Source organism: Polypterus senegalus, chromosome 16 (assembly GCF_016835505.1).
Source record: "Polypterus senegalus isolate Bchr_013 chromosome 16, ASM1683550v1, whole genome shotgun sequence".
NCBI lineage: Eukaryota > Metazoa > Chordata > Cladistia > Polypteriformes > Polypteridae > Polypterus > Polypterus senegalus.
In genome coordinates, this window is record NC_053169.1 from 78840079 (window position 1) to 78864827 (window position 24749).

A 24749-nucleotide genomic window follows, 5' to 3' on the forward strand; every position below is an offset into this window, starting at 1 on the left:
CAAGGTGCTGTTCTGCTGCTTGGAAGGACCAACATGTTCCGGTTTAATCATCCCAAAGAAGCTGCTAAACTCAGGGAGAAGAGGAAGGTAGTGTTACTGTTTGTCTTTTCTTTAATTCCATTTTCTTTGTTATCTGTTCTAAATGTCTGGAAGATAAATGAAAATGCTTGGAAACCATCTAATACCAGCCAGTAATCGTGTAAGCATGGCAAGCAGCGTGTTTGTTTTCTTATAAAGACTAGATGAAATTCAATTGCTTTTGCTCCTCATTAAAAATATATTAACACGCCACCCTGAAGCTTGGAGCCAGGCCCTTTTTGTTATTTTTTTCAAATTTCCGACAAAGTGCACCAGCTGCTACTTCCTTTACTGGCAATGGCACCAGTACAGATGGTGAGCTATGGGGGACATCTCTGGGAACTCTGCAGGGGGTGGGATGGTGTAGGGACCACTTTTTTATCTGCATTGTAATTAAAAAGCACAATCATTTCAGTGTTGCATGGTGTAACACTCAATGAAGGCTGAAGCTTTTACTTTCAGGCTCAAAATGCCTGCCTGCGTGATACATCTGTGGCCTGTGCCACCTTAAGTCTCTAACTGGTGACTCTGTCTCTGACTATCTATGACTGCCATTAAGAGCAATTGAGTGCTGTGTCTGTAAGTATGCTAGCTAATGTAAATAGAGTTTAGCTTACTCAAAAATAGAACAAAATGTATCACTTTGTTGAACTTCCTAGTAACTAGTCTAATCTCTTGCTAAATAGGCATTTTGTGGAAGTAATGCTAGTAACCATTCTCAGGTTGCAATTAAATGTCACCACCTCTCTCTCTCTCTCTCTCTCTCTCTCTCTCTCTCTCTCTCTCTCTCTCTCTCTCTCTCTCTCTCTAGAGTGGACTTCTTTCCTCATTTAGTCTTTCCATGACAGATCTATCAAAATCCTGTGAGAATCTCTCAGCCGTCATGCTTTACAATCCAGGGTAAGTACTCTAGCAGTCCATGTTGGGGACTCAGGTCGTCTATGCTTCATAGAGTCCAGTGGACACAATTATTGTTTACTTCAGCTGATTCAGGTCTCCTCTATTTCCAAAGACAAAATGAAATGCTTGTGAGTGAAATGCTTATTATTTTTTTGAAGATCTTTTGTATATACCGTAGATCCCGTTATATAAGCCGAGAATTTCATCCTAGATTTTTGGCTTGGAGTTTGGGGGTCGGTTTATACAACGAGTATCGTTTCAGATTCAAGATTTCCAGCGCAATGCGGTTTTGCCGATGAATACGGAAGTAAATAATGACGAAACCACAGAGCCATCTTTCAGATGAAAAAGTAACTTTGCATGCCGGTACTTTAAATTAAATAAAGAATTTATTCAAAAAAGTGTTTTAGTTGTTGATTTTATTAATAAAATTTATAATAAATTATCGGGAAGTTTAAAATGAAATTTTTTGTTTTGATTTACGATCAACATCTTGCTATTAAACGGATGCGGTCACGTGTATCCGCTTGCGATTGTAAACAAACAACCGAGAGCGTTAGTAGCGTCAGTCGGCGCCCAGATACATGTGTTTGTGGATGTAATTTCCGTCATTGCAGTGATTTACCTATATATATATAATTCATTAAGACCATGCAAGCAAGACACATAATTTCTAAGGAAGGAAGAGAAGGTAAAAGTAAGCGATTGCAATCGAAACGAAGATGGACATTGTGTGGAAATATCTCCTCCCTTACTGCAGCCCAAAGATGTCAAATTAAATGGTGAGTACAGTATGAAATTGTTTCTAGAATAGAATGCCTTTTATTGTCACTATACGCATCTACAATGAGATTAAAAGCAGCTCCTTCAGTGCAGAAAAAAATTCTGTATAGGGCTTGTATGGTTGTTTTTTAGCTTTAGCATAATGCCGGATCTGCTGCCCCGCTTCTGCTTTCTTTCCCTCCTCCGTCTGTGTCGTCTCCTAGACCCGACAACAATCCACGGAGAGCCTGCTGGTCTCGCTATGTTGTCTGGGATATTGTGCGTGTGATGAAAAACACTCGAAACAGATGTCTGGCTCTGGACACCGATGTCTATAAGGTTCTGAATGGTGTAGCGCATGTTCGCCAAACCGATCGTGCACAAACAAGGACAAAAAAAAAATGTACAAAAACAACAAAAAAGTGCACTGAAAAGGAGAGCCCTGAGCCGCCGCTGTGACCATGCGTGCTGCCATGCTCCTAGCTTAATCGAAGTAGGCTTGGCACTTTTTATAATTTTTTGGTTAGTACATTAGAAAAATGATTGGTGTTTTGCTAAATTATGCACATTATATCATATATCAAAAATGCCGTCAGTCTCAAATTCTCGCTGATAAACATTATAAATATACCCGAAGAGACACTTTTAAGGAAATTTAGAAAATTTTGCTTGGAGAAGGGGGTCGGCTTAAATACCGGTCATCGGCAAATACATGTAATTTAGTAGGTAGAGAAGGGGTTTGGCTAATATACCGGGTCGGCCTGTATTCCGGGATCTACGGTAGATGTAAAATGTTGAACAGTGCTTCCCAACCTTTGTGGTGTCACTACCCAATTGCTCACATGCCAGTGACCCATTGAGGTGTCATTTATGTCAGTGAATTTAGCCCAGACCGACACTCCCCCTCCATGAATTTAGTGTGATCATCTAAGCAATGGGAGTCGGGTGCTCTACCTCGGTGAAACAAGCACGAGCATTAACTGTGGGTCAAATTCTTTTCCTCCTTGGTGAATTGAGCCTGATCGTCAAAACCAGGGGTTGGGGAGCAATGGTACCACTGTGAATTGAGTGTGAATGTCGGAGTAAAGGTGGTGAGGGATTTGGGATGGTGCTTGGGATTTCATCCAGGGTCACAGGTTGGGGAATATTGGTGTAGAGTTTTATTTATTCATTGGACCAGTTTATGTTGTTTTCTCAATAAACGTTCTACATTAGTTTAGTTGCTTTCAAGTGCAATGAAGTGCTTCCCAGTCAAGTGATTAATCCCCAAAAGAAACACTTCTAAGGATCCATTGATAATATCTCCACTTGTAACTGACCACTTAGCACCACATACTGTAGTTCATTCTCACAGTCCTACAACATGGACTGGTCCAAATGCCAACCAGTAAAGCTGAGCTCTGATACTGGACATTTTCTGTAGCCAGAGTTTTTTGTAATTGTCACCATAAGTATGTAAAGAGAATGCCACAAGGTGTTTACAATGGGCACACCACACTGTAGTTGCTTTTAAATTGATTCTTGACTAATTTTGCATCAATTGGCATGAGCTGAGTCACAATCCTATTGGTACAGAAGCATTTACTGAAACAGTTCATTGAATGTACAGTGCTGTTAATCTGGTGTTCTGTAGTATTGTGTATTTTTCACAGTGAATGTAGACAGATCTTTGCAAGGGTTATAGTAGTATCTAGGGGAGAGACTGAAATAGAAAAAGTGGGAAATCACTTCAAGCTTTGGTATTTGATTTGTTGTGTATTCAGTGATCAAGGTAATCAAATATATAATGTTCAGTTTTGAAAGGATTATTTTTCTGTTATTGAACTAAACCTCATTAAAGTGGTGGCTAGGGTTAGTTGTTTAACTACTTAAGGGGCAGTCAGACCTGGTTGTAACTGAGCACTGTCCAATTAACATCTAGCACACATCATGTTCTGGAGGAAAATCATGCCACAATTAGAATACAATTAGGAGAAATCCTTTGTTCATTTTGATCACACTGGAAAGGATTTTAAGTTAATTTCTACTTTGGTCAGCAGGCAATCTTTTCATAGGAGAGATACTTCTGGACTTCTGAACAATATTTCCAGACCTACTTAATCCAGTTTTGGAAACAGTTCAGGTACTGAGCATATAACATAAACCACCTGTAGTTTTGTGGTATTGGCTCTGGAGTAATTTGCTCTTTATTCTCAAAGCTTCAGGACAATACAATACATTTGAATCCCGTAAATGTCAATAGGGACTCTGCTTTGTTGGGCCCTTGAGCAAGGCCCTTAACCAGCAATTGCTGAGCGCTTTGAGTAGTGAGAAAAGCACTATATAAATTCAAAGAATTATTATTATTAATTCTGAACCTGGAATCTACCTATGTGGAACTTGTATGTTGTTTCATTTTATGGAGCCCACTACAGAGCAGGAGGGCGAAACCACCACTCACTAATAAAATCAGGAGTTCTCACATCAGGTTTGCTTATTGTCAATAGTTCTGGAACAACATTCTGGAAATGAGAGTAGACAATTACATTATGCATGGTAGAAATGATAACACTGCATTCCACAAAACCAGAACTTCATACCAACAGCCATAGTATTATAATTTGGGGGTACTTTGGTGCATAAAACGTGGATTTCCTGTTCACATTAAATTAACCATAAATTCAGCACTATATCAGAAACGTATGTCCATTTGTCTGTGAGATAAAGGTAAATTGGAGCCATACTCTAAGACAGATATTCAAAGCAGATATGCAAATTCATATCAGAATCATTGAAGAAAAAATTAATTTAGTGTTCTGCAATACTGCTGTCTATGCCCAGTCTTGAACTCTATTGAGACATTATGAAACAATCTGAAACCTGCAGTTTATATTCAAAACACCTCAAATGTTCTGAAGCAGTTCTCTTTATAGGAGAAGGCCTGTAAAATACTGAGGAGACAGATTAATTGCTAGAGAAATCATCAGCTGTTGTCACTAAAGCTGAAGTAAGCAGTTACTGAGACAAGAAGTCCCTTACATTTCCAGACAGGTCATTGGATAACTTCCTTTCATCAATAAATGAAATAATAATCAGATTTATGTGTTATTGGTTCACACATATTTTGGTTAAAGATTTGATTGATAGATACTTTATTAATCCCTAGGGGAAATTCACAAATTAATGATAACATTTATTGTGAAGAACATATAGTAATACAAAAAGATTAGAGTGGCAACAAATACTTTTCTATAGAACTATGCTTACCCAGGTCACCTGGAGAAAAGGATGTGCATCACAAAGTGCTTATTGACAGCACTGTGGCGATTTGTCATCTCTGTGTTGTTTTGGTTTCCTTCACTGAGCTATGATTTAATTTACATTAAATCTAAAAAAAATGCATATTCCTAGGTGAATTGGCCTTAGAAAAAACATGTCTCATGATTTGGAGATTTTTTTTTATATTACTAGCACAAATCAATAGTTGATAAGGAAGGTAGTTGAATGCTACAAAAATTCCTTAAGAAGAAATGCTTTAAACTGCACATGGCCACATTTGAATTTTCATCTACTGTGAATGAGACCTGCAGTTCTGTTGATGTAAAAACAGATGGGAATTTTGTTTGGGAAAAGCAGCATTAAAGTCTGTCTTGCATCATAGGAAACCAGTTAATTTTCTTATTTTTATTTTTTTTTTCTTCATTATTAATGTGTAACAATTCACTCTACTTAAAAAAATATCAATTCTTCAGCCCAAAGTGAGTTTGGGCGAACTATTTTGGACTAGGTCAATGTCAAACCGTATTAGGTTGCACACTTTGTTCTTCCCCCACGGTCCTCATTAATAAGTAAATGCATCTACGGAGTGAATAAATATGATTCATGAATATATTACAGAAGAAAAAAAATGACTGCAGTGATGATAATAAAAATAACAACAATGTGAACATACATGCTCATATTTAAGGTAAGGTATACATATGTTTTGAGATAAGGAAGACATAAATTTCATGGTAAAGTAACTATACTAAATAATCATGGTGCCAGAGAGTAGCGATGTCTTGCATATTGACTAGCACATGCAAGTAAGAATTTAACTTTACTCTTGTACGTGTGACAGCAATGACACCATAAACCCTGCTGGTTTTCCGCATATTATACGGGTTTGACTTCATTAGTTAAATGGAAATTATTTTGCAAGCTTTGTGACCTATTGCTGAAAACTGCAGATGATTCTATAGCTTGCGCTGCTTAAATGGACTGCAAATCCCAGCACTGTATCATAGGGCAGCTTTGGCAGTCGCTGCAAGGGCTGCTTTGTGAAACAAAATGAAGGCGCTAGCTTTAAAAGCGAATCATAAAAATACATCAGAATTGTAATCAGTGGTTTTCTTTTGTTTCAACATTTTGCTGTGCAATTGTACTGCGATTACAGTGTTCTCTATATTTATGTTCTTGCCCTCTGCATGCTTATTCGTGTCATTTTGTCTTGGTTGGAAAGCATCTTTGTCTGAAGAGTGTTCACAAATTCTTCAAATCTTCATTTACGTCGGCCTTAAGGAAGGACAAAACTTTACATAACTTTCAGGAGGCTGTTCACAGGGGATTTCAAAACTATACCACAATCATGTGCTTCTGCGAAACTGGGCTGTGCTTTGAGTGTTTATCATTTTGTGCTTAGTGATTTATTGGATTTTTTTGTATCTGTAATATTAGTTATTTTTGTCATTTACAACCATAAATATTAACACAACTTTAGTAAACTAAGTTTTTACAAATTTTAACTTATTGTAATAAAGAACTCTAGAACTTCATACTTTGTCTCGACAGCCAGCCTCAAACATGATTTGCTTGTACACTAATCATTCTAGCTCCTGTTTCTCACAACTTTTGGTTCTTATTTAGTGCAATAAACTTAAAATATGCAGTATTCATGGGCCCAAATTGAATTTGTGGATTTTTGTTTTCGAGAGGGTCCTGAGCTTCTAACCGCTTTGAATCACAAGGGATAATGTATACAAAAATACAAACCAAATTTCTTAATGGCAAAACACTAAACTCCGTTTCACTTTTTACATAACAAATACCCAGCACCCCCGCAAAACACATCTTTCACACATCTATCCGTCCATCTTCCAAACCTGTTTTTGCAGAACAGGAAGCTGGAGGCTCCAGTTCATCACAAGGAGAACACACACACACACACACACACACACACACACAAAAGCCACTTTAGCATGACCAATCCACCTATCATTCACATCTTTAATATAAAACTATAACACCACATCGGCAGCCTTCACTGATAATGCACAACAACACAGTCTGGTCATCAACAAGATAATAAATGTAATGAATTAAGATTGTGTACAAATGCCGGAAAAAGCAACTCTTTGAAATTGTAGTGAATGTGAGTGAGTGAGAAAAGATGGATAGGAAGAACATGTTATGCATGAGGAAGCCTAATCAAAATCGGTTTATATTGTGGAGGTGCAGAAAACCATGGTTGTGTTGCCTGAAGTGTGTTTTAACTCATAAGGTGGTCACCTTGCTGACTGTGAAGGATATATTGAATCCTTTACTGTAATGCCTATCGTGTTTGATTCTGTCATGAGGCTGAAGTAAAAGTAGAAGCTGCCACTGTACAGTGGTGTGAAAAACTATTTGCCCCCTTCCTGATTTCTTATTCTTTTGCATGTTTGTCACACAAAATGTTTCTGATGATCAAACACATTTAACCATTAGTCAAATATAACACAAGTAAACACAAAATGCAGTTTTTAAATGATGGTTTTTATTATTTAGGGAGGAAAAAAAATCCAAACCTACATGGCCCTGTGTGAAAAAGTAATTGCCCCCTTTGTTAAAAAATAACCTAACTGTGGTGTATCACACCTGAGTTCAATTTCCGTAGCCACCCCCAGGCCTGATTACTGCCACACCTGTTTCAATCAAGAAATCACTTCAATAGGAGCTGCCTGACACAGAGAAGTAGACCAAAAGCACCTCAAAAGCTAGACATCATGCCAAGATCCAAAGAAATTCAGGAACAAATGAGAACAGAAGTAATTGAGATCTATAAAGGTTATAAAGCCATTTCTAAAGCTTTGGGACTCCAGCGAACCACAGTGAGAGCCATTATCCACAAATGGCAAAAACATGGAACAGTGGTGAACCTTCCCAGGAGTGGCCGGCTGACCAAAATTACCCCAAGAGTGCAGAGACGACTCATCCGAGAGGTCACAAAAGACCCCAGGACAACGTCTAAAGAATTGCAGGCCTCACTTGCCTCAATTAAGGTCAGTGTTCATGACTCCACCATAAGAAAGAGACTGGGCAAAAACGGCCTGCATGGCAGATTTCCAAGACGCAAACCACTGTTAAGCAAAAGAACATTAGGGCTCGTCTCAATTTTGCTAAGAAACATCTCAATGATTGCCAAGACTTTTGGGAAAATACCTTGTGGACTGATGAGACAAAAGTTGAACTTTTTGGAAGGCAAATGTCCCGTTACATCTGGTAAAAGGAACACAGCATTTCAGAAAAAGAACATCATACCAACAGTAAAATATGGTGGTGGTAGTGTGATGGTCTGGGGTGGTTTTGCTGCTTCAGGACCTGGAAGGCTTGCTGTGATAGATGGAACCATGAATTCTACTGTCTACCAAAAAATCCTGAAGGAGAATGTCCAGCCATCTGTTCGTCAACTCAAGCTGAAGTGATCTTGGGTGCTGCAACAGGACAATGACCCAAAACACACCAGCAAATCCACCTCTGAATGGCTGAAGAAAAACAAAATGAAGACTTTGGAGTGGCCTAGTCAAAGTCCTGACCTGAATCCAATTGAGATGCTATGGCATGACCTTAAAAAGGCGGTTCATGCTAGAAAACCCTCAAATAAAGCTGAATTACAACAATTCTGCAAAGATGAGTGGGCCAAAATTCCTCCAGAGCGCTGTAAAAGACTCATTGCAAGTTATCGCAAACGCTTGATTGCAGTTATTGCTGCCAAGGGTGGCCCAACCAGTTATTAGGTTCAGGGGGCAATTACTTTTTCACACAGGGCCATGTAGGTTTGGATTTTTTCTCCCTAAATAATAAAACCATCATTTAAAAACTGCATTTTGTGTTTACTTGTGTTATATTTGACTAATGGTTAAATGTGTTTGATGATCAGAAACATTTTGTGTGACAAACATGCAAAAGAATAAGAAATCAGGAAGGGGGCAAATAGTTTTTCACACCACTGTATATTGAGTTGCATGAAAATGAGTCGTAACGATTACTAAACCAAAACTGAACATTTATTGTCAGAGAAAATGCTGTCCATCACTGCCTATGCATCCCACAAGTACTTACTGTACAGTTACATACATGCAAATAGGATAACAACAAGCAATATTTGCAGTATGAACATCAATATAATATTTATACAACCCTGCTACAAATCAATATGACACCTAAAAAGTATTCCTTTGTCTGATTCCAATTGTGTGTTTTAAAGAGGTTGACTATTTTTGTTCTGGTAGTAGATCAGCAGCAAGTGAAACTTTTTTTTTCTATCATGAAGGTGTCATGTGATAGTTAAGCATAACCACCATCTGGTTTATTAAATGGTGAGAGACTGATTCCTGTTCCTTGTTAATTAACTTAGCTACATCAGTGGCCATAGAGGGAACCAAATCTGAATAATGAAAATGTCTGAAAGAAAGCATAAAAGTTATTTTTGGGCTACCAAACAAGCAGCGTTGTGAAAAGTAATAAAGAACAGAGAATCCACACAAGATTAACAGCTTGCAATACAAAGTGAAATTCTTGGAGAACTGTTTTTCTAAAGTAACTTATCTTTGCTGGGCTCTTGGCTTCTTTGCCACTTATTCCAGTGAGACATTTTTGAGGAGCATGTTTTCACATCTTTGCTCTTTGTCCTGGATTCATTTCTTTTTCTGTCCTTTACTGACAGCCCTTTTCTTTGCTTTGCTATTTTGTTAATCATGGCTGTATAGATCTTCCTCTTCATAGACAAGCATTTGGTACCTGAGTAATACGGTGAGATAAACCCTGACCCTCAGATCAGATCTGCAGTTTGCATTCTGTCTGGTGACTGATGGGTGGTCATACAGATTTATCAGATGAATAGATTGTATTTTACATTGATAAGTACTATTCGCTACTCAAGAAGCAGCGTCCTGCCTTTTTTGTCATGATGTGGGGGGTTTTGACTGGGACAAGTGTCTTGTAAGCATCTGGCATGGTGACTCACGTTTACTACGGTAGTCACTGCAATTGACCATTACCAGACTGCTTTTCCAACAATGCGAAAAAGAAACAAAATGCTACCCCCATTTCATCTTGACCCTAGCTTTGCCCTGCCTCAATTAAATTAATTCAGCTTGTTTCTTACTTGTAAGATGCTTGCTACCAATTTAATAGCCCAAAGTGTAAGAGTCGGAGGAAAGTGCTATAAAAATCCATTGACATTAAAAACAATCAGTGACTCGTGTCAGTGCTGTGTGGCCTTGGAAACGCAGGATATAAAAGCTAAGAATTTCACATTGATTGTGAAAGCTGAGTTATTTTCACGCATGCTTTTCATGCTTTAATTATCTCTTGCCATACTGCTGTGCTGTGCATTGATCTGAGGTGATTCACAGCTGACATAAGCTAAATGTTGGAGCAGCTCAGAAAGTAAATCCATTGAGTTGCCTTTCCCTTGGAGATATGCAGGCCAAACTTGTTTCCAAATGAATGTTTGCAAGACATTCATTGTCAGTCCTTTAAACCCATTTGCTTGTTTTGCATTAGACTATTCATTTGACCAGCTTTTATATTTTTATTTATAAGTTTAACTTCAGACAGTCTCACCAGACATGGAGACTGTCTGGCTTGCCAAGTGCTTAGAAGGCCACAAAGCTTAGTTCTTTAATGTGCTTGCTTGTTTTTTTTTCAGTCATCATTGTAATTCTCTTCCATGAGATAGCTGTCAGATTATTAAGAAGAGAAACATGGATCTTGCTTCATGTTTCTCTTGGTGAGAACAGCGATAATTAGCTAATACTGTATTAGTAGTAGTTATCTGCACTGCTCCCTTTAGTTTAACGCAGGAAATCCCATGTTCTCTTTTCAATGGGTCTTATTCATGTCGGGATCCTCTGCGAATTACATTTATTTTGATTCATTCTGAATATACTGGTTTTGTTGAAATCTATCTTTTGTTTAGTATGTATGGTGTCATTGTTTCTGTTATAGATCTTTGCTTCCTCACCTTTCATTTCTGTTTTTTCTCCAGTTGAGTGAACCTTGATTGCCCCCCAGTTAGCATTTCAGTGTTTTGTTCTCAAACCTCTGTCAACCATCAAGTAAACCAGCAGAAGCACACTCTTATTTGATTAATTTTTTTATTAAATACATCCTCACTGGACATAGTTCTGTGCTCTTTCCTTGTTAAGCACTTGGGAGTCATCCTCACTAGATGAGCAATCCAGCTTTGCTTACTCGCGTTGATTGCAGTAGCACGTTTTGAATTGTCATACTCTTCACTTTGTCACAAACACTGTGTATAGAAAGTTTGCACAGAAGCCTCATTATAGTTGCTACATAAGGCTTATAGAAATGTAGTTTGACTGATAAACAGTAAGTTCTGGGTAAGGACATAGTCCACCTTCACTTTCTCTGACCAGTACAACCCCATCAGTATTACTTCCACAGTATAGATTTCTTTATTAGTGTCAAATTCACCCCTATCATCACTTGTACTTGAGCCTTTACTGTTGTGCCATCCTATCTGTGTCTTCTGCAGTGAAGCATTAGTCTTTTTCAAGAGAGGGCCATGACTACAGTTTTCAAAGTTCTGCACTCAGTTCAGCTGTTTCTGTCTTTGCTGATAACTGCACTAATGTGTGCTCAAATTTGAATTCAAATGAGGCTGCATTCTCTTCCTGTATGAAAGATTCCACTCTGTCTTACCACACCCCTTCTGTGCCTCTGTGTTCTGCCTTTACAATTCACAAACAAGAGAGGGAACATGATGCCAGTCTTGCAGAGTTCTTAGACCCACTTAAACAGGTGTGTTTTAATGTCAAGTATAAGGGCAGGACCCTGAAATACCAGAGGAGAGCTTTCACAGACTTTTTCTTAATTCATAGTAAATGTGTAGACCCCTTCCAAACTGTATCAATCCCTCAGAAATCCATTCAAGCACAAAAAGGTGAACCCCTCTCATGGATCTGAGGCTTATCCCTGTCCCAATACCCTAATATAGCCTTTCCCATGTAGGTTGAGGATTGTAATCCCACTGTAAATGAAATGTGCTGTCTTTTCTGATTTTTTTTTTTGTAAACACTAGTCTACCAATCTTGAGACACTGTTCCTATATTCTGTGCATCACTGAAGACCCTTGTTACTAAGGAACCTGCGTGATATGAAGAACTGTACTTTCTGCACTTTGTCAGATAACAGCCATTGTCCTTAGTACTGTGGTGTATTTTTTTTAACCACCACTGTGACATCAGAACTACCTTTGTTATGGAGAAACATTTATCTAACAGTTTTAGTTGGCCTTTGGAGTTTTCTTCCACCTCTTTGTAATGTCCCTGATGAAGTCAACATTTTCTTTGGCTTGTTGAGAAAATCCTTGTGACCTGCCACCTCCTATTTTGGAGTCTTAACTTTCAAGAAGCTCTTTGAGCCCATAAAAAAATCATTATTTTTGGCATCACCAAAATCATTCAGCACACAGGTTAGTACTGAACTTTTGCAATCTGTTTTCAAAGAAATCCTTCAATATTGCTTTGACTTCTTAAGTTTATCACACTCTTTGTTTTTCTGAGTCAGCTCACCACTAAGTGGTATTCAGTTTACAGCTAAACTCTTTACCAGAGTCGCATCTAATATTCCAACATAGAGGCAAAGGAACATTTACATTTAGGAACGACCTTGAGCCCAAGTGTAGTGCTCACTATCAATAAGGTGAGATTTGCAGATAAATTCAATAACAATCCATACCCTTTCAAACTGTCCAAATCCACTGAGACTGAATACTCAGACTTCTGCTTGGGCACATAAACACAAACAGCAGTATATTTAGCCAGTACATCCTGAACAATCTCTGGCTCCATCTCTGCTAGTGCAATTGTGTTTCAAGTTCTACTGTAAAAGCCAGTTTCCATCAAAAGGTCTAGTATGATTGAATCTGCTTCTCGTATACTTGTCAGTCAAACGGCATTGCATCTGATCTGCATTTGGCAGTTCTGTTCAACTTTTTCAGTCTGACACCATCCAGGTCATGTAGACCACCTGCACATCAAATGCTTATTTATCTACAAGCACCAACTCAGACCTTGTTCAGGTTGAGGCTTAAATAGATTTACTGAGAACAAAAATGGGAGTCTGTTTATGGGTTGCTCTTGATTTGGTTGTTCTCCTTAGACCATTTTGGCAGTGGTTAACCTGTAATAGCCACCTACGTTATCGGTGATATTTGAACTAAAAATACCATTTTTTGAAAGAAATCCTTGCCAGGGCACTTTACTTACTTCTTTTTAATTTTTTAAGCATACACCTGTCACTTAATTAGTAAGTAAATGAATGTATATACCTATAAAAGTCAATGTGCTTGTGTGTATATATGTATGTTCCAGCATCACTTTCAAATGGCGATTTTCATGAAACTTGGTACACATGTTTCTCATTAGTCAACTAAAAATACTGTCGGGTGAAATCAACCCTAACCCCCACTCCCTTCTGGGTAGGATGGGTTGATCGTGCAGTCTTGTATGCATGTTATCATCCAGTTGACACCCGGATGATAACATACATACAAGACCGCAAGACAAGCATATTAGTGAATCTTCATTGTTTGTTAATTATATTTTCCTCAAAAGATTAAGAAAAAACAAAAAACTTTATTTTCCTTCCGGGTATTTCATTTCAGCTAGTATAATATAGTTTAACATTTTTTGTTATATTTAAAAGAAGCAAACATTAAATTCAAAAGACTAAATCTTTGTAACACATCACGCATTGTCTAAGTTTATACAGTGAAAGAAACATAAATGAACATTACACACAAAAAGTAGATAGTCTTAGTTGCACATATAATTATGTAGCTGAAACTGAATATTCATTTAGAAAATGTAAGTTACTGTATGTTACTGTGACACTGTCATGTCCCAAATATTAAAGATTTTACCATAAAGTTAACATAGTTGGCTAACCTTTGCTGGATGCCTTTTATAAAGAGTACTTGTAAAGAGTACATTTGTACTTTAGAGAGACAGAATTATCATTAAGCTGTGTCCCCTACTTTTTGTAAGTGGATTACTAGCTTTCTGGGAGGAATGTAAGACTGGGCCCCTAGCTATTTGATCCAATGTGTTGTCAGCATAGGCGCTCCCCAGGGCTACGTTCTTTCACCCCTCATCTTCTCACTTTACACTAATGATGGTGCCTCCTTTAATAATACCACAAAAAGTGTAAAATGTGCCGACAATATGACAGTTGTGAGTATTATCACTAATAATGATGAGAGTGGTGGACTGCCGTTTTCAGTGTTGTGGTTGTGATACAACACCAACACCATCAAAACAGTGGGAATGGCAGTTGAGTTCCACAGACACCCTCCTGCATTACCCCCCATGGATATCTTTGGTGGACTCCTTCAGTTTTTGGGGACCACTATTGCCAGCATTCTGAAGTAGGACAAGAACATTACCTCCATTATTTGAAAGCACATCAGAGACTGTTCACACCAGCTAAGTAAATGCAACATTTCTTGGTCTATTCTAATGAAGTTTTATGCAGCTGTCATCAATAGTGTTGTGACGTTTTCTGTCATTGACTGGTTCCCTTCTACCTCCATTCTGTGCAATATCAGGCTACAGCGGGTGATTCAATGTGCAAAGAAGATCATTGGCTGTCAGCTTCCTTCAATAGGTGACTTGTCCATTATCAGGATTAATAATAAAGTGAAGAATATTGCTATAGACTCCACTCACCATGGTAGCCATTTATTCACCAAACTACCATCACAGAGGTGGTACTGATCCATTGCCATTTGGATTATATGTTATGTCCATAGCCTCTTTCCTGTAGTCATTCAGCTCCTTAATAATAAACTTAACCAGGTGTAACACCCTTCCTATTCTACCACATCATACTTGTTACTTAGCACTTCACTGAGAACCTCTTGTTGTAATAACAGAATACTAGCTATGTCTGTTTTCTGATGTTTAAATGGTCCTGTATTTTCTAAGATCAATTCCTATATGACACGCTAGACACAAGAGCAACTTAATTTTTAGACCATGATTTGTCTTGAGGTATAGCCTGTATCTGTCGCCCTAGAGTAGAAGTTCTCTGGAGTCCTGGGGCCTTCTGTTTCATCCGAACAAACCTCTAATTTTATTTGGACTACTAATTTAAATAACCAAGCTGTTATTTGCTGATTTGTGTGATTAGGTGTCAATCTGGAAATTACAAAACAAGCTTTGCTAAATTTTTATTAGAATGCAATTTGAAGTACAGTATGTTGCATAGGGCTAATTTTATTGGTTTTACTTAGTTTTTTTAAGATGTTTTTCTTCATTATTTTCATTCTGCCTATCCAGGCCGTTTGATTAAGCTGTTATTTACTAATAAGCATGTTTGTGGTTATGATAGTGAAAAAGTTGTAGCCTTTCAGCATTTCAGTGCCATTTACCTTGGTGTCTACTCTACTTGTTGTTGTTAATTTTAGAATAAAATGAAGAGGACAAACTTCTTTGTTTACTAACTTGTGCCTCATTTACTTCAGCTTTTATATACCAGCACAATATTTGCTGATCAGCCTTCAAAGTGAATCAAAAGGAATGTGATTAAAGAGCGTGAAAACTGAAAAATTATAGATGTTTATAAATAATTTCCTATCAATTTGACATTACTGTTCTTTTTAAAATGTTGAATATAAGAAGAAAATAATGTAAAATGAGTACAGGTGAAAAGAGTTACAATAATAATAGCAGCTACAGTGGGCCTCCAGAACTGATCATGAGAACCACTGTGCTACAACTCTTTGATAACCTGACACTTTAGACATTTATCACTTCACAATTTTTTGGTCTTGGATTTTTCATTTTGTTTGGTAACTTTTTAAATTTAATTTTTGCTCTGCCTTCATTTTAATTACATTTAGGATAAATTTTATTCATTTAGTTAAATAACAGCAATAACATTTATTACTATAGCACATTTTATTACAAAGAATGTAGCTCAAAGTGCTTTACAAGATGTTAAAACAATAGGTAAGAGTAATAATGAATAAGTAACATATGAACTTATATAAGACAGATATACTGTATAATTAATAGAAAGTAGTGTCCTTAGCCTAGTAGTGGCGTTTCATATTTTAAGTCTCCACAGATGAAAATGATGATAAAAAAATCAAATAGCCAGAAAAACAGAAAGCAAAAAAAACTTCAGTTAAACTGAAGAAAAAAAAATCTGCGGGAGTTCTGAAGCCAAAAGTCCCTGCAGTTCTGACTGGGCATTCTACCCAACATAAATGTTCTCAAGTCATTCTTTATTGTTCCCAGGCTTTGTCCCAGAGGATTCAATGCATTGGGTCTCATGGACAGATGGGATACCCACCTTCATTCCAGCATTACATCATGCCTCGGTCAGGTGGTGGTGGCGCAAAACGCCACCATAGAAGAACCATAAAAGAAAACCAAGAAAAGTAGATATTAGTAAAGATTTCAATTTCCTGAAGAATATGATAATTCTATGTCTATTTAGTCTAAATAGCTGCACAGGGGTCTCACAGTACTTATGTCAACCCAGGTGGATGTTCTTCCTTTGTTCATGCTAATTTCTAGATTCCAAGACTCACATGCATGAAGTGCCAATTCATTTTCCAAAATGTTTTTCATTTTAGGGAAATTCAAAAATCCTTGGAGGCTTTCGGTGTAAGCTGACCTGGGATTAGTAAAATGTGTATTTTTCATGTATTCGTGTGTACTTTGTAAAGAGTCCTTGTGTGGTATTGTCATTGAGAGGTGCAATATAAAAATCAACAATCAATTAATTTCTCTGGAGTGTAACATGCATTTCAATTAGCTTTTTATTAAAGCTTGCTGAATTTATCTATGGTCTTTTGTATGAATACATTTAATGCTACATTAGGATGGAGTTTGCCACCCACGTTCTAGTTTAGATTGCTGTTAAAATGAATAATGACCAGAGCAGAGAACAGTGGCAGTGAAGAAACATAATTGAGTGCACGTGAATCTTCGTGTGGTAAATATTACTTTTGCATCATCAGTTTTCAGTTGAACCCATCTTGTGTTCTACAACATTTCTAGTATTGTGCCTTTGACTGATGTGTTATGCCATTATACTTTGCAGCAATGAATCTGCTATATAATACATGTCAGTACTGGTAAACTAATTGGATTTGTATCTGTCAAGTAAGCTAATCATAGCTGAATGCATTTCATAACAGTCATTCTTAGAGGGTCATTCTGTTAGACACAGACACAGCAATCTTTGTCCTGACTGTCAGGTTATTCCGCCCTTCAAAGTAAAACATCATTAACTACAGTTTTGTCACATATCTGTGTGGAGTTTTTAAGGCCTGAAGAGATGAAAAGAGTGTGCACTTTCCATAGCAGAGAATATGGTAGTTGAGAACAGAACATCCACAGAATTAGAAGCTATTTTTAAAATGTTGTTTTAGATGAACTACACATTCCAGAAGCCTGTGACCTAAGATGCTGAGGAAAGTTAGTGGACTGGCTAGACTCGTGCATGCCTGCTACATGTCCTCTTTGTGTCTTTCACACTGGCCGCCTCTACTGGGTTTTTCCATCTTTTGCTTCCCTCTTAGAAAGAAGTGAGCAAAGGACATAAATTATGTTTGTTCTTTATAACGGATCTCTCTGCTTTCCCCTCTGGCAGTCTTTTCACAGCGAAGGGACCGATCTGTCTGAGGTAGACAACACCGCCTCTTTACTTGGATTGCTTTCTCTGCATGCTGCTTTGGTAGTGCCATGCCTGCCTCCCTTCCTCTTGTGTGCTCTTTGTGGTTTGTGTCCTATTCATACTTTGCCCCTCCTTGTGCTCTTCTTTTATTTATGCTGTAAATGCCACAGTCTGGTTTACCTTTCAGGTGCCTTTGCTTTGATTGCTCTAGTATCTTTTGCCATGTGTGGAGCATGCTATTTTTCAGAGTTTTTTGCCTATATAGTTTACAAATGCTATCATCTGTACTTTTATTAGGCTTGAATTTGAAAGACAGCAACGAGAAGAACTGGAAAAACTCGAGAATAAAAGGTATGATCGTAAGTTGCTTGAAAAATCGATGCTCCTTGTTCGTTCACTAATGAACTTGTGCCTCATTTACTTCAGCTTTATTTTATGTGCCAACACAATATTTGCTGATCAGCCTTTACATTTTTTTTTATTTCAAATATGCAATGCATAAATATACCAAATGCATGGTATAATTTTTTGACGCATGGCAGGTTTCAGCTTCCATTGGCTTACATTTTCCCTAGTAGTTTGTTTCAAGATATTTAATATCTGAGAACAGAACTTCCTGCTTCACAGGAGCCTACTCTGAAAATTATTGTTTATATTGCTTGGTAGGTTTATTTCTCATTTCTTGTTACAGATATTGTAATGACTGATGCTTATTTACTTTCAGAAAGCTGATTAAAGAAATGGAAGAGAAACAGAAGTGTGAAAAGGCAGAACTGGAAAGGATGCAGCAGGAAGTAGAGTCCCAGCGTAAAGAATCTGAGCAGGTTCAACTACGCATCAAGAGACAAGAAGAAAGCCTCAAGCGCAGGAGTCTGGACATTGAGAGCAGGCTGAAAGACCTTCTCGCTGAGAAGGAGCGCTTTGAAGAAGAACGTCTGAAGGAGCAGCAAGAGATAGAGCTGAAGAAAAAGAAGCAGGAAGAGGAAATTCACATCCGAGTACAGAAGGAGCAGCAGAAGCTCCAGGAGATCCATACAAAAGAAATGAGGGAAAAGATGCAAATCTTCCGGGAACTGGAAAAATTGAAACGGGAGAGAGATGAACAGTCTAGCAAACTGGAACAGGAGAAGAAACGCTTGGAGGAGCAAGAGAAAGAGCAGCTGACACTTGTATACCGACTAGAGGAACAGTTACGAGAGAAGCAGGAGATGATAGGACTGCTGAAGAGAGATGATGCTCAGAGAATGCAACAAGAAAAGCACGTTCTGGAGGAGATCAGAGAAGTTCTTCTCAAGGTAAAAGAGTCTAGTCCTGATGGAGACGAGGAGCAGGAGGATGTGAGGAATGCACAACAGAAGTACATGAACTTCAAGCTCCAGCAACTTGAGCAGCTAAGCCAGATTGAAGAAGAGCTAAAGCAGCAGAAGGAGCAACTGGAAAAAGATATTGTGAGTGAGCAAAAAGCACTTTCAATCCAAAGAGAGAGGCTTGCAACTTCTGATGTGCCCATTTCAGTTCAAGAGAAGGATAAGATCAGGCTTGCTGAGCAGAGACTTCATTGCAAAGAGAGGCAGCTGCATTCCCTGACCGAAAACCATTTGCCTGCAACAGTAGAAGAAAAGGTGCGGACTGCTGAAATTGTTGACAAAGGCCTCTTTGGTCTAGATAACACTTTGTATCAGATTGAAAAGGAGATAGAAGAGAAGGCTGAGCAGCTCACCTTGTATTGTGCTAATAGTGACCACTTACAGCAGCTTCAGGAAACATACGAGTTTACAGCAAATGTGGCGAGGCAGGAAGAAAAAGTACGGAAGAAAGAGAAGGAGATCCTAGAATCCAAGGAAAAGCAGCAAAGGGAGGCTTTAGAACAAGCTGTCGCCAAGCTTGAGAGACGACATTCAGCCTTGCAGCGCCAGTCCACCATTGAACTTGAGATAGAGGAGCAGAAACGCAAACTGTCAGCTCTCAAAGGAAGCAATCAGGAAGCCGGGCTGCATGCCAGTCTGGAAGCTGAACACAAAGCGCAAGAGGAAGATCGAGCAAGGTGGGACATTCTTTTATACGTGGTTCACAGTTGATTAACAAATGCCTAGGGTGCATGTTTCCATCCTTGCTTTTGGTCATAGCTTCCTCCTGCCATTTTAGTATTGTAGAAGATCATAACACCTACCATTGTTTCCTGTTTTTAAACTTATATTGACATATGTTGACATGTTAACCTAGGATTTTCTCTTCTCCCCTTTTGATGTTTGTAGGTCACTGATCCATGTTTTTGAACCTTTTGCCTATCATTTTCTTGAATCGCCGTTTAAATCTCTTTATTCTGAAACAAGACCACAGCAGATCCTTAAATTTTCCGTTCAACAGCAAGGAACTTTTTTAGCATCTTTGGCTCGTGAAGACCAATCTTTTTGTAGTACCTTTATACCTAAATTCTGAAAAGCATGTGCTTTTCAAGCTTCATGTTTAGATGATTCCCAATGGTTTAGTCTTAAGCTCATGCTCCTTCTCTGCTAATTTCTTTCTAACGCAAGATGCCTGTTCAGTTGTTTTAATAATGTACATTAAGAACTGATTTTACATTTCCAGATGAATTGCTTGGTGGGGTGGGGTATGAAGTAAATCTTTAATTTGGTGCTCCCTTACTGAAAAAAATGGCTTAAGCAAAACAGAGCAATGGGAGCATTCTACTCAGAAATTGGTGATGCAAGATTTTTGATCCTGCACCACCCAAGCAGCTTAAGACATTCTAAAAGTTAGTTAAAATGAACTATTACTTCTGAGTAGTTTGTTTTGATGTTGATTATAGCCTGAGGTTATACTTGATAACTGATGAAATACTAATTTCTTTCATGGTTAAATGAAAGCATAGTAATGAAGAATGATGAGTGAAACAATTTGTGTGAAACTGAATTTGCAGTGAAAATCAGTGTTTTGCTTCACAAAAACTACTATCATTTAATAATCACTACTTTCTATTTTTATTTGCATTTTCTATACCATCCCAAGTTTTTCCAATTTAGGGTTGTAGTTGTATGCCAATTTCTAGTTACTTATTGCCACATGACTCCATGCCAAACTGCTTTATTTATTCTGTTAGTATGTATAATTCTTTATTCTGCTCCTAGTTCAATATATATAAGCTTTAAGTCAAACAACTGTCTGGTCACATCTGATGACATTCTGTACGTGTGGGTTGAAGTAAATTTCTTTCTAAAGTAGACATTTGCTTTTAGCATTGTTTCAATTTGAATTGCAGCCTATGGTCTAGTGTTGGAATCGATGCTAAAATTTTGGCTTTGGTATTGATAAAAGCTTTTAGGCTGAAAGTACCGGTACCAAAATGGTACTGAAGCAAATAATGGCTAACTACCCCAGACCCCACCTTACCATCAGCACAGCACATAAAAAAAGAAGCTGGAGGATATGGTGGATTATCCACTGCAGAATAAAAAGCATGCCAAAGGGGATGTGGTGGTTTAGGGGGATTGTCCCACACTGAGGCTATGTCCATACTGCCGCAAACAAAAGTGATCTCCGTATATACTTTCGTTTTTGCATCGTTTTTAAAAAGGATCCCTGACCATGCTGAAACACACAAAAATGTATATGACATAGACCTTCAGCTGTAGTCAGCATACACACATCGGCGGCAATCACAATGATGGGACTATTTAGTTAAAAATTCAGAGCCCTATGAAAATCAGATTTATACAGTACTAGCAAAATACCCGCACTTTGCAGCAGAGAAGTAGTGTGTTAAAGAAGTTATGAAAAAGAAAAGGAAACATTTTAAAGATAACATAACATGATTGTCAATGTAATTGTTTTGTCACTGTTATGAGTGTTGCTGTCATCAAGGATTCGATTATCATTATTTCTTTCAATCAAAATAACAGGTTTCATTCATCGAAGTGTTCACTACCCAAATCGCTACTCGTGAATCTAAGATGTTTAATAGGCATTCCCGGTATTAACTTGTGGATTTGCCTGTGAATACTTAGCGGCAGCATGTCTATGAACTTGTGGAATTGCCTGCGAGTATTTAGCAACAGCATCTCTATGAACTTCTGGATTAGCCCGCGAGTACTTAGCGGCAGCGTCTCTGTGAAGTTATGGGTTTGCCTGCGAGTATTTAGCGAGAGCGTGTCTATTAACTTGTGGATTTGCCTGCGAGTATTTAGCGACAACATGTCTATTAACTTGTGGATTTTTTTGCGAGTATTTGGCGGCAGCGTCACAAAGTTGTTCCCATCTAGCTGCATCAGAAAATGTACCACGAAGTCTGACACGCCTCCTTTTTACTGTTTTCTCACAGCTTGGATTGCTGCCGACGGACAGCCTTATATGGGCAGGCAGTCAATTACGTGGGACGTGTGGGGATGGGGGACGCAATATAGGCAGGCAGCCAACTACGTGGGAGGCGTGGTGATGGGGGACGCAACTCCGCCTCACACGGTGACCGAGCTGCAGTCTATGAACGTATACAGTATGTGTACGTAAGTAGGAAAAATAGGTTCCAGTTATGACCATTACACATAGATTTTCGAAATTAAACCTGCTTAACTTTTCTAAGTAAGCTGTAAGGAATGAGCCTGCCAAATTTCAGCCTTCTACACGGGAAGTTGGAGAATTAGTGATGAGTGAGTCAGTCAGTCAGTGAGGACTTTGCCTTTTATTAGTATAGATGTGCTTTCAAAACTATCAGCATGCTTAGGACTCTCATAGCGTGTTCACAGCATAGAAAAAGAAAACAATCTTTAAAGAGCTGCTGCAAATTATCCTGTGTCATGCTAATGTGCTGATTACAAATGAAAGTGACAGTCTTAAGAACTGGCGGCAGTATTCTTGTAAATGAATGAAAACGGCACGAATTTTAAAATAACACTTAAGAAGAAGAAAAAGGAAAAGTGTTTAGCTCTGTACTCATTCATGAGAGGATTGGTTATAACCAGTCCATAGCAATCAGAGCACATCTTGTACCAAGCAATCTTTGTAAAACTAACTCAAAACATAAATAAATAAAAAAAAATGTAATTGTATGTCTATTCATTTGTGTCTCTCTCTCCTGTAATACTTTGAACTCGGCTGAATTCTACACCCATCCACTATGTTAAGTGCGTTATTAATTTCACTGTGGGATGCACTCCTCCTTACTGAACACATTACGTTTAAGTAATAAATGCTGATTAGAGGCTATAAACTGAGCTTTTTACAATCTGATTTTCAACAAGTTTTGAATTTCATTGTCAGCTAAGGATGCTCTGGTTAGGTTTTTTAAGACTCATTTCATGTTACTTTCTCTCTTTAATAAACCTTTTATACTAAGCTTCTGCATATACAGACACATAGAAGTCTTATGTCCTGTTAAAGTGTTAAATATGGTATTTTTATAGTTAAACTATAGACCATAAGTGTTAACTGTTCATTTTTTATTAACAATGAAATTCTGTAGGCTTATTGTTTAGTAGTCATAAAAACTTTATTTATCAAATTTCTGTAATATATGTACTTCAACTAATAAAATATACACAAATATTTATCCATTATACATATGGCATCAAAGAAAATAAAATGTTTCTTATAAATTACAAGCTGCCATATTGATTTTTTTCCGGTAATGTACCTATCTGAAGCAAAGCTTAATTAAAATAGTTTTCACCATTTCCCTAACAAACAAAATTATATATATATTCTCACATAATCAATTAATTGATATTGACAATTAAACACTGCTTACATATAAATATACATGCAGTTATATATGAGTATTTTAATAATTTTTAATTATTAATTGCAGTAAACCTTTTTTTGTTGTTAAGATATACATTTACTATATTTATACAGGTGTGTTTTATTCTTTTGTTCAGTGTATCAGCTAAACATTTGTAATTCTTGAAATGTAATTATAACTATGGATTACCATTTTAATAATGCAGTAGTTGTTTCTCACCAAAATATATGCTCTATGATATACAGCAACAAATAATAAGCACAGTACAAATCTTTCAATAATAAAAAAAGCTTCAAATGCTCATAAGTTGTCTATCATGAAGCCACAAGGCTAACATGTTTAACTGGTTTATAAGTAAAAGACACATTTTACTATTAAGCTAACAACTACTTTGTTCACTAAGTACCAACTTCAAATTCGTCTTTATCTTTTCTTTTTCTAATTAAAAATGTAAGCTGCTGCACTTAACACAAGTTTGCTGTCCAAACACAAATGGTATCATTTTTATTATAGGACAAAATAAAAAGATCTAAATTCATTAAAGTAGCTTTTCTTCCTGTTTTGTCTTAATTGCACAAGACAGCTTCTCTGATTCCATTTTCTCAGTTTATTACTCTGCTTCCTTTAATGTAAATACTAATATTTCAACCATCTCTTGCTCTCTGGTAAAATAAGCCTTGACTTGCTACACCTTGCTTACAGTACAGGAAATGCACTGCAAAAAAAAAATACTCTTGCTACCATAATAACTTGTGTAAAGGAGCACTGCAACTAAATTACCATAAAGCTTTAAAAAAAGAAGGGGCTGAAAAGATCATTTTATTGAGTCTTTTGTTAATGAAAGTCGGTTGAAAACTGTAACTACCAGTAAATAATTTGCCCTTCACGCATGTGTGCAGCATTTAAACTTTACAAAATGCAATTTAGATGCATAAAGGCAAGCAGTACAACAGCAGCTGTGAAAAACAGTTAACTTTTTTAAGTTAAGTATTTGGATAGTGACACAATCTTCATTATTTTGGTTCTATACACCACAACAATGGATTTGAAACAAAGCAATGAAAATGTGATGAGAATAAACTTTCAGCTTTAATTCAAGGTGTTTAACAAAATATTTTATGAGCTGTTTAGAAAAGACAGACACTTTTATGCATGATCACCCTTTTTTCAGGGGCTCAAAGGCATTTGAACAGACTAACATAATCTTAAATATGACGATCATTTTCAATATTTGGTTGAAAATCCTTTACAATCAATGACTGCCTAATATCTGAACCTTTGACCACCTCCAAATGCTGGGTTTCCACTCTAGTGATGCTTTGCCAGGCCTTAAAAGTGT

General features: G+C 37.4%; 1 protein-coding gene across 4 annotated transcripts in view; it reads left to right on the forward strand.

The window, feature by feature from the left end:
* Positions 1-24749, forward strand: part of kif16ba (kinesin family member 16Ba) — a 215214-nt gene that overhangs the window by 132822 nt on the left and 57643 nt on the right. For 2 of the 4 annotated variants that reach the window (XM_039738080.1, XM_039738083.1), the window contains exons 16-20: positions 5-87; positions 890-978; positions 17653-17685; positions 17974-18027; positions 18401-19720. In XM_039738080.1, coding sequence (XP_039594014.1) covers positions 5-87; positions 890-978; positions 17653-17685; positions 17974-18027; positions 18401-19720 — 1579 coding nt within the window. The remainder of the gene's footprint in view (positions 1-4; positions 88-889; positions 979-17652; positions 17686-17973; positions 18028-18400; positions 19721-24749) is intronic. The other 2 variants (XM_039738082.1, XM_039738084.1) reach the window with 1 other exon arrangement.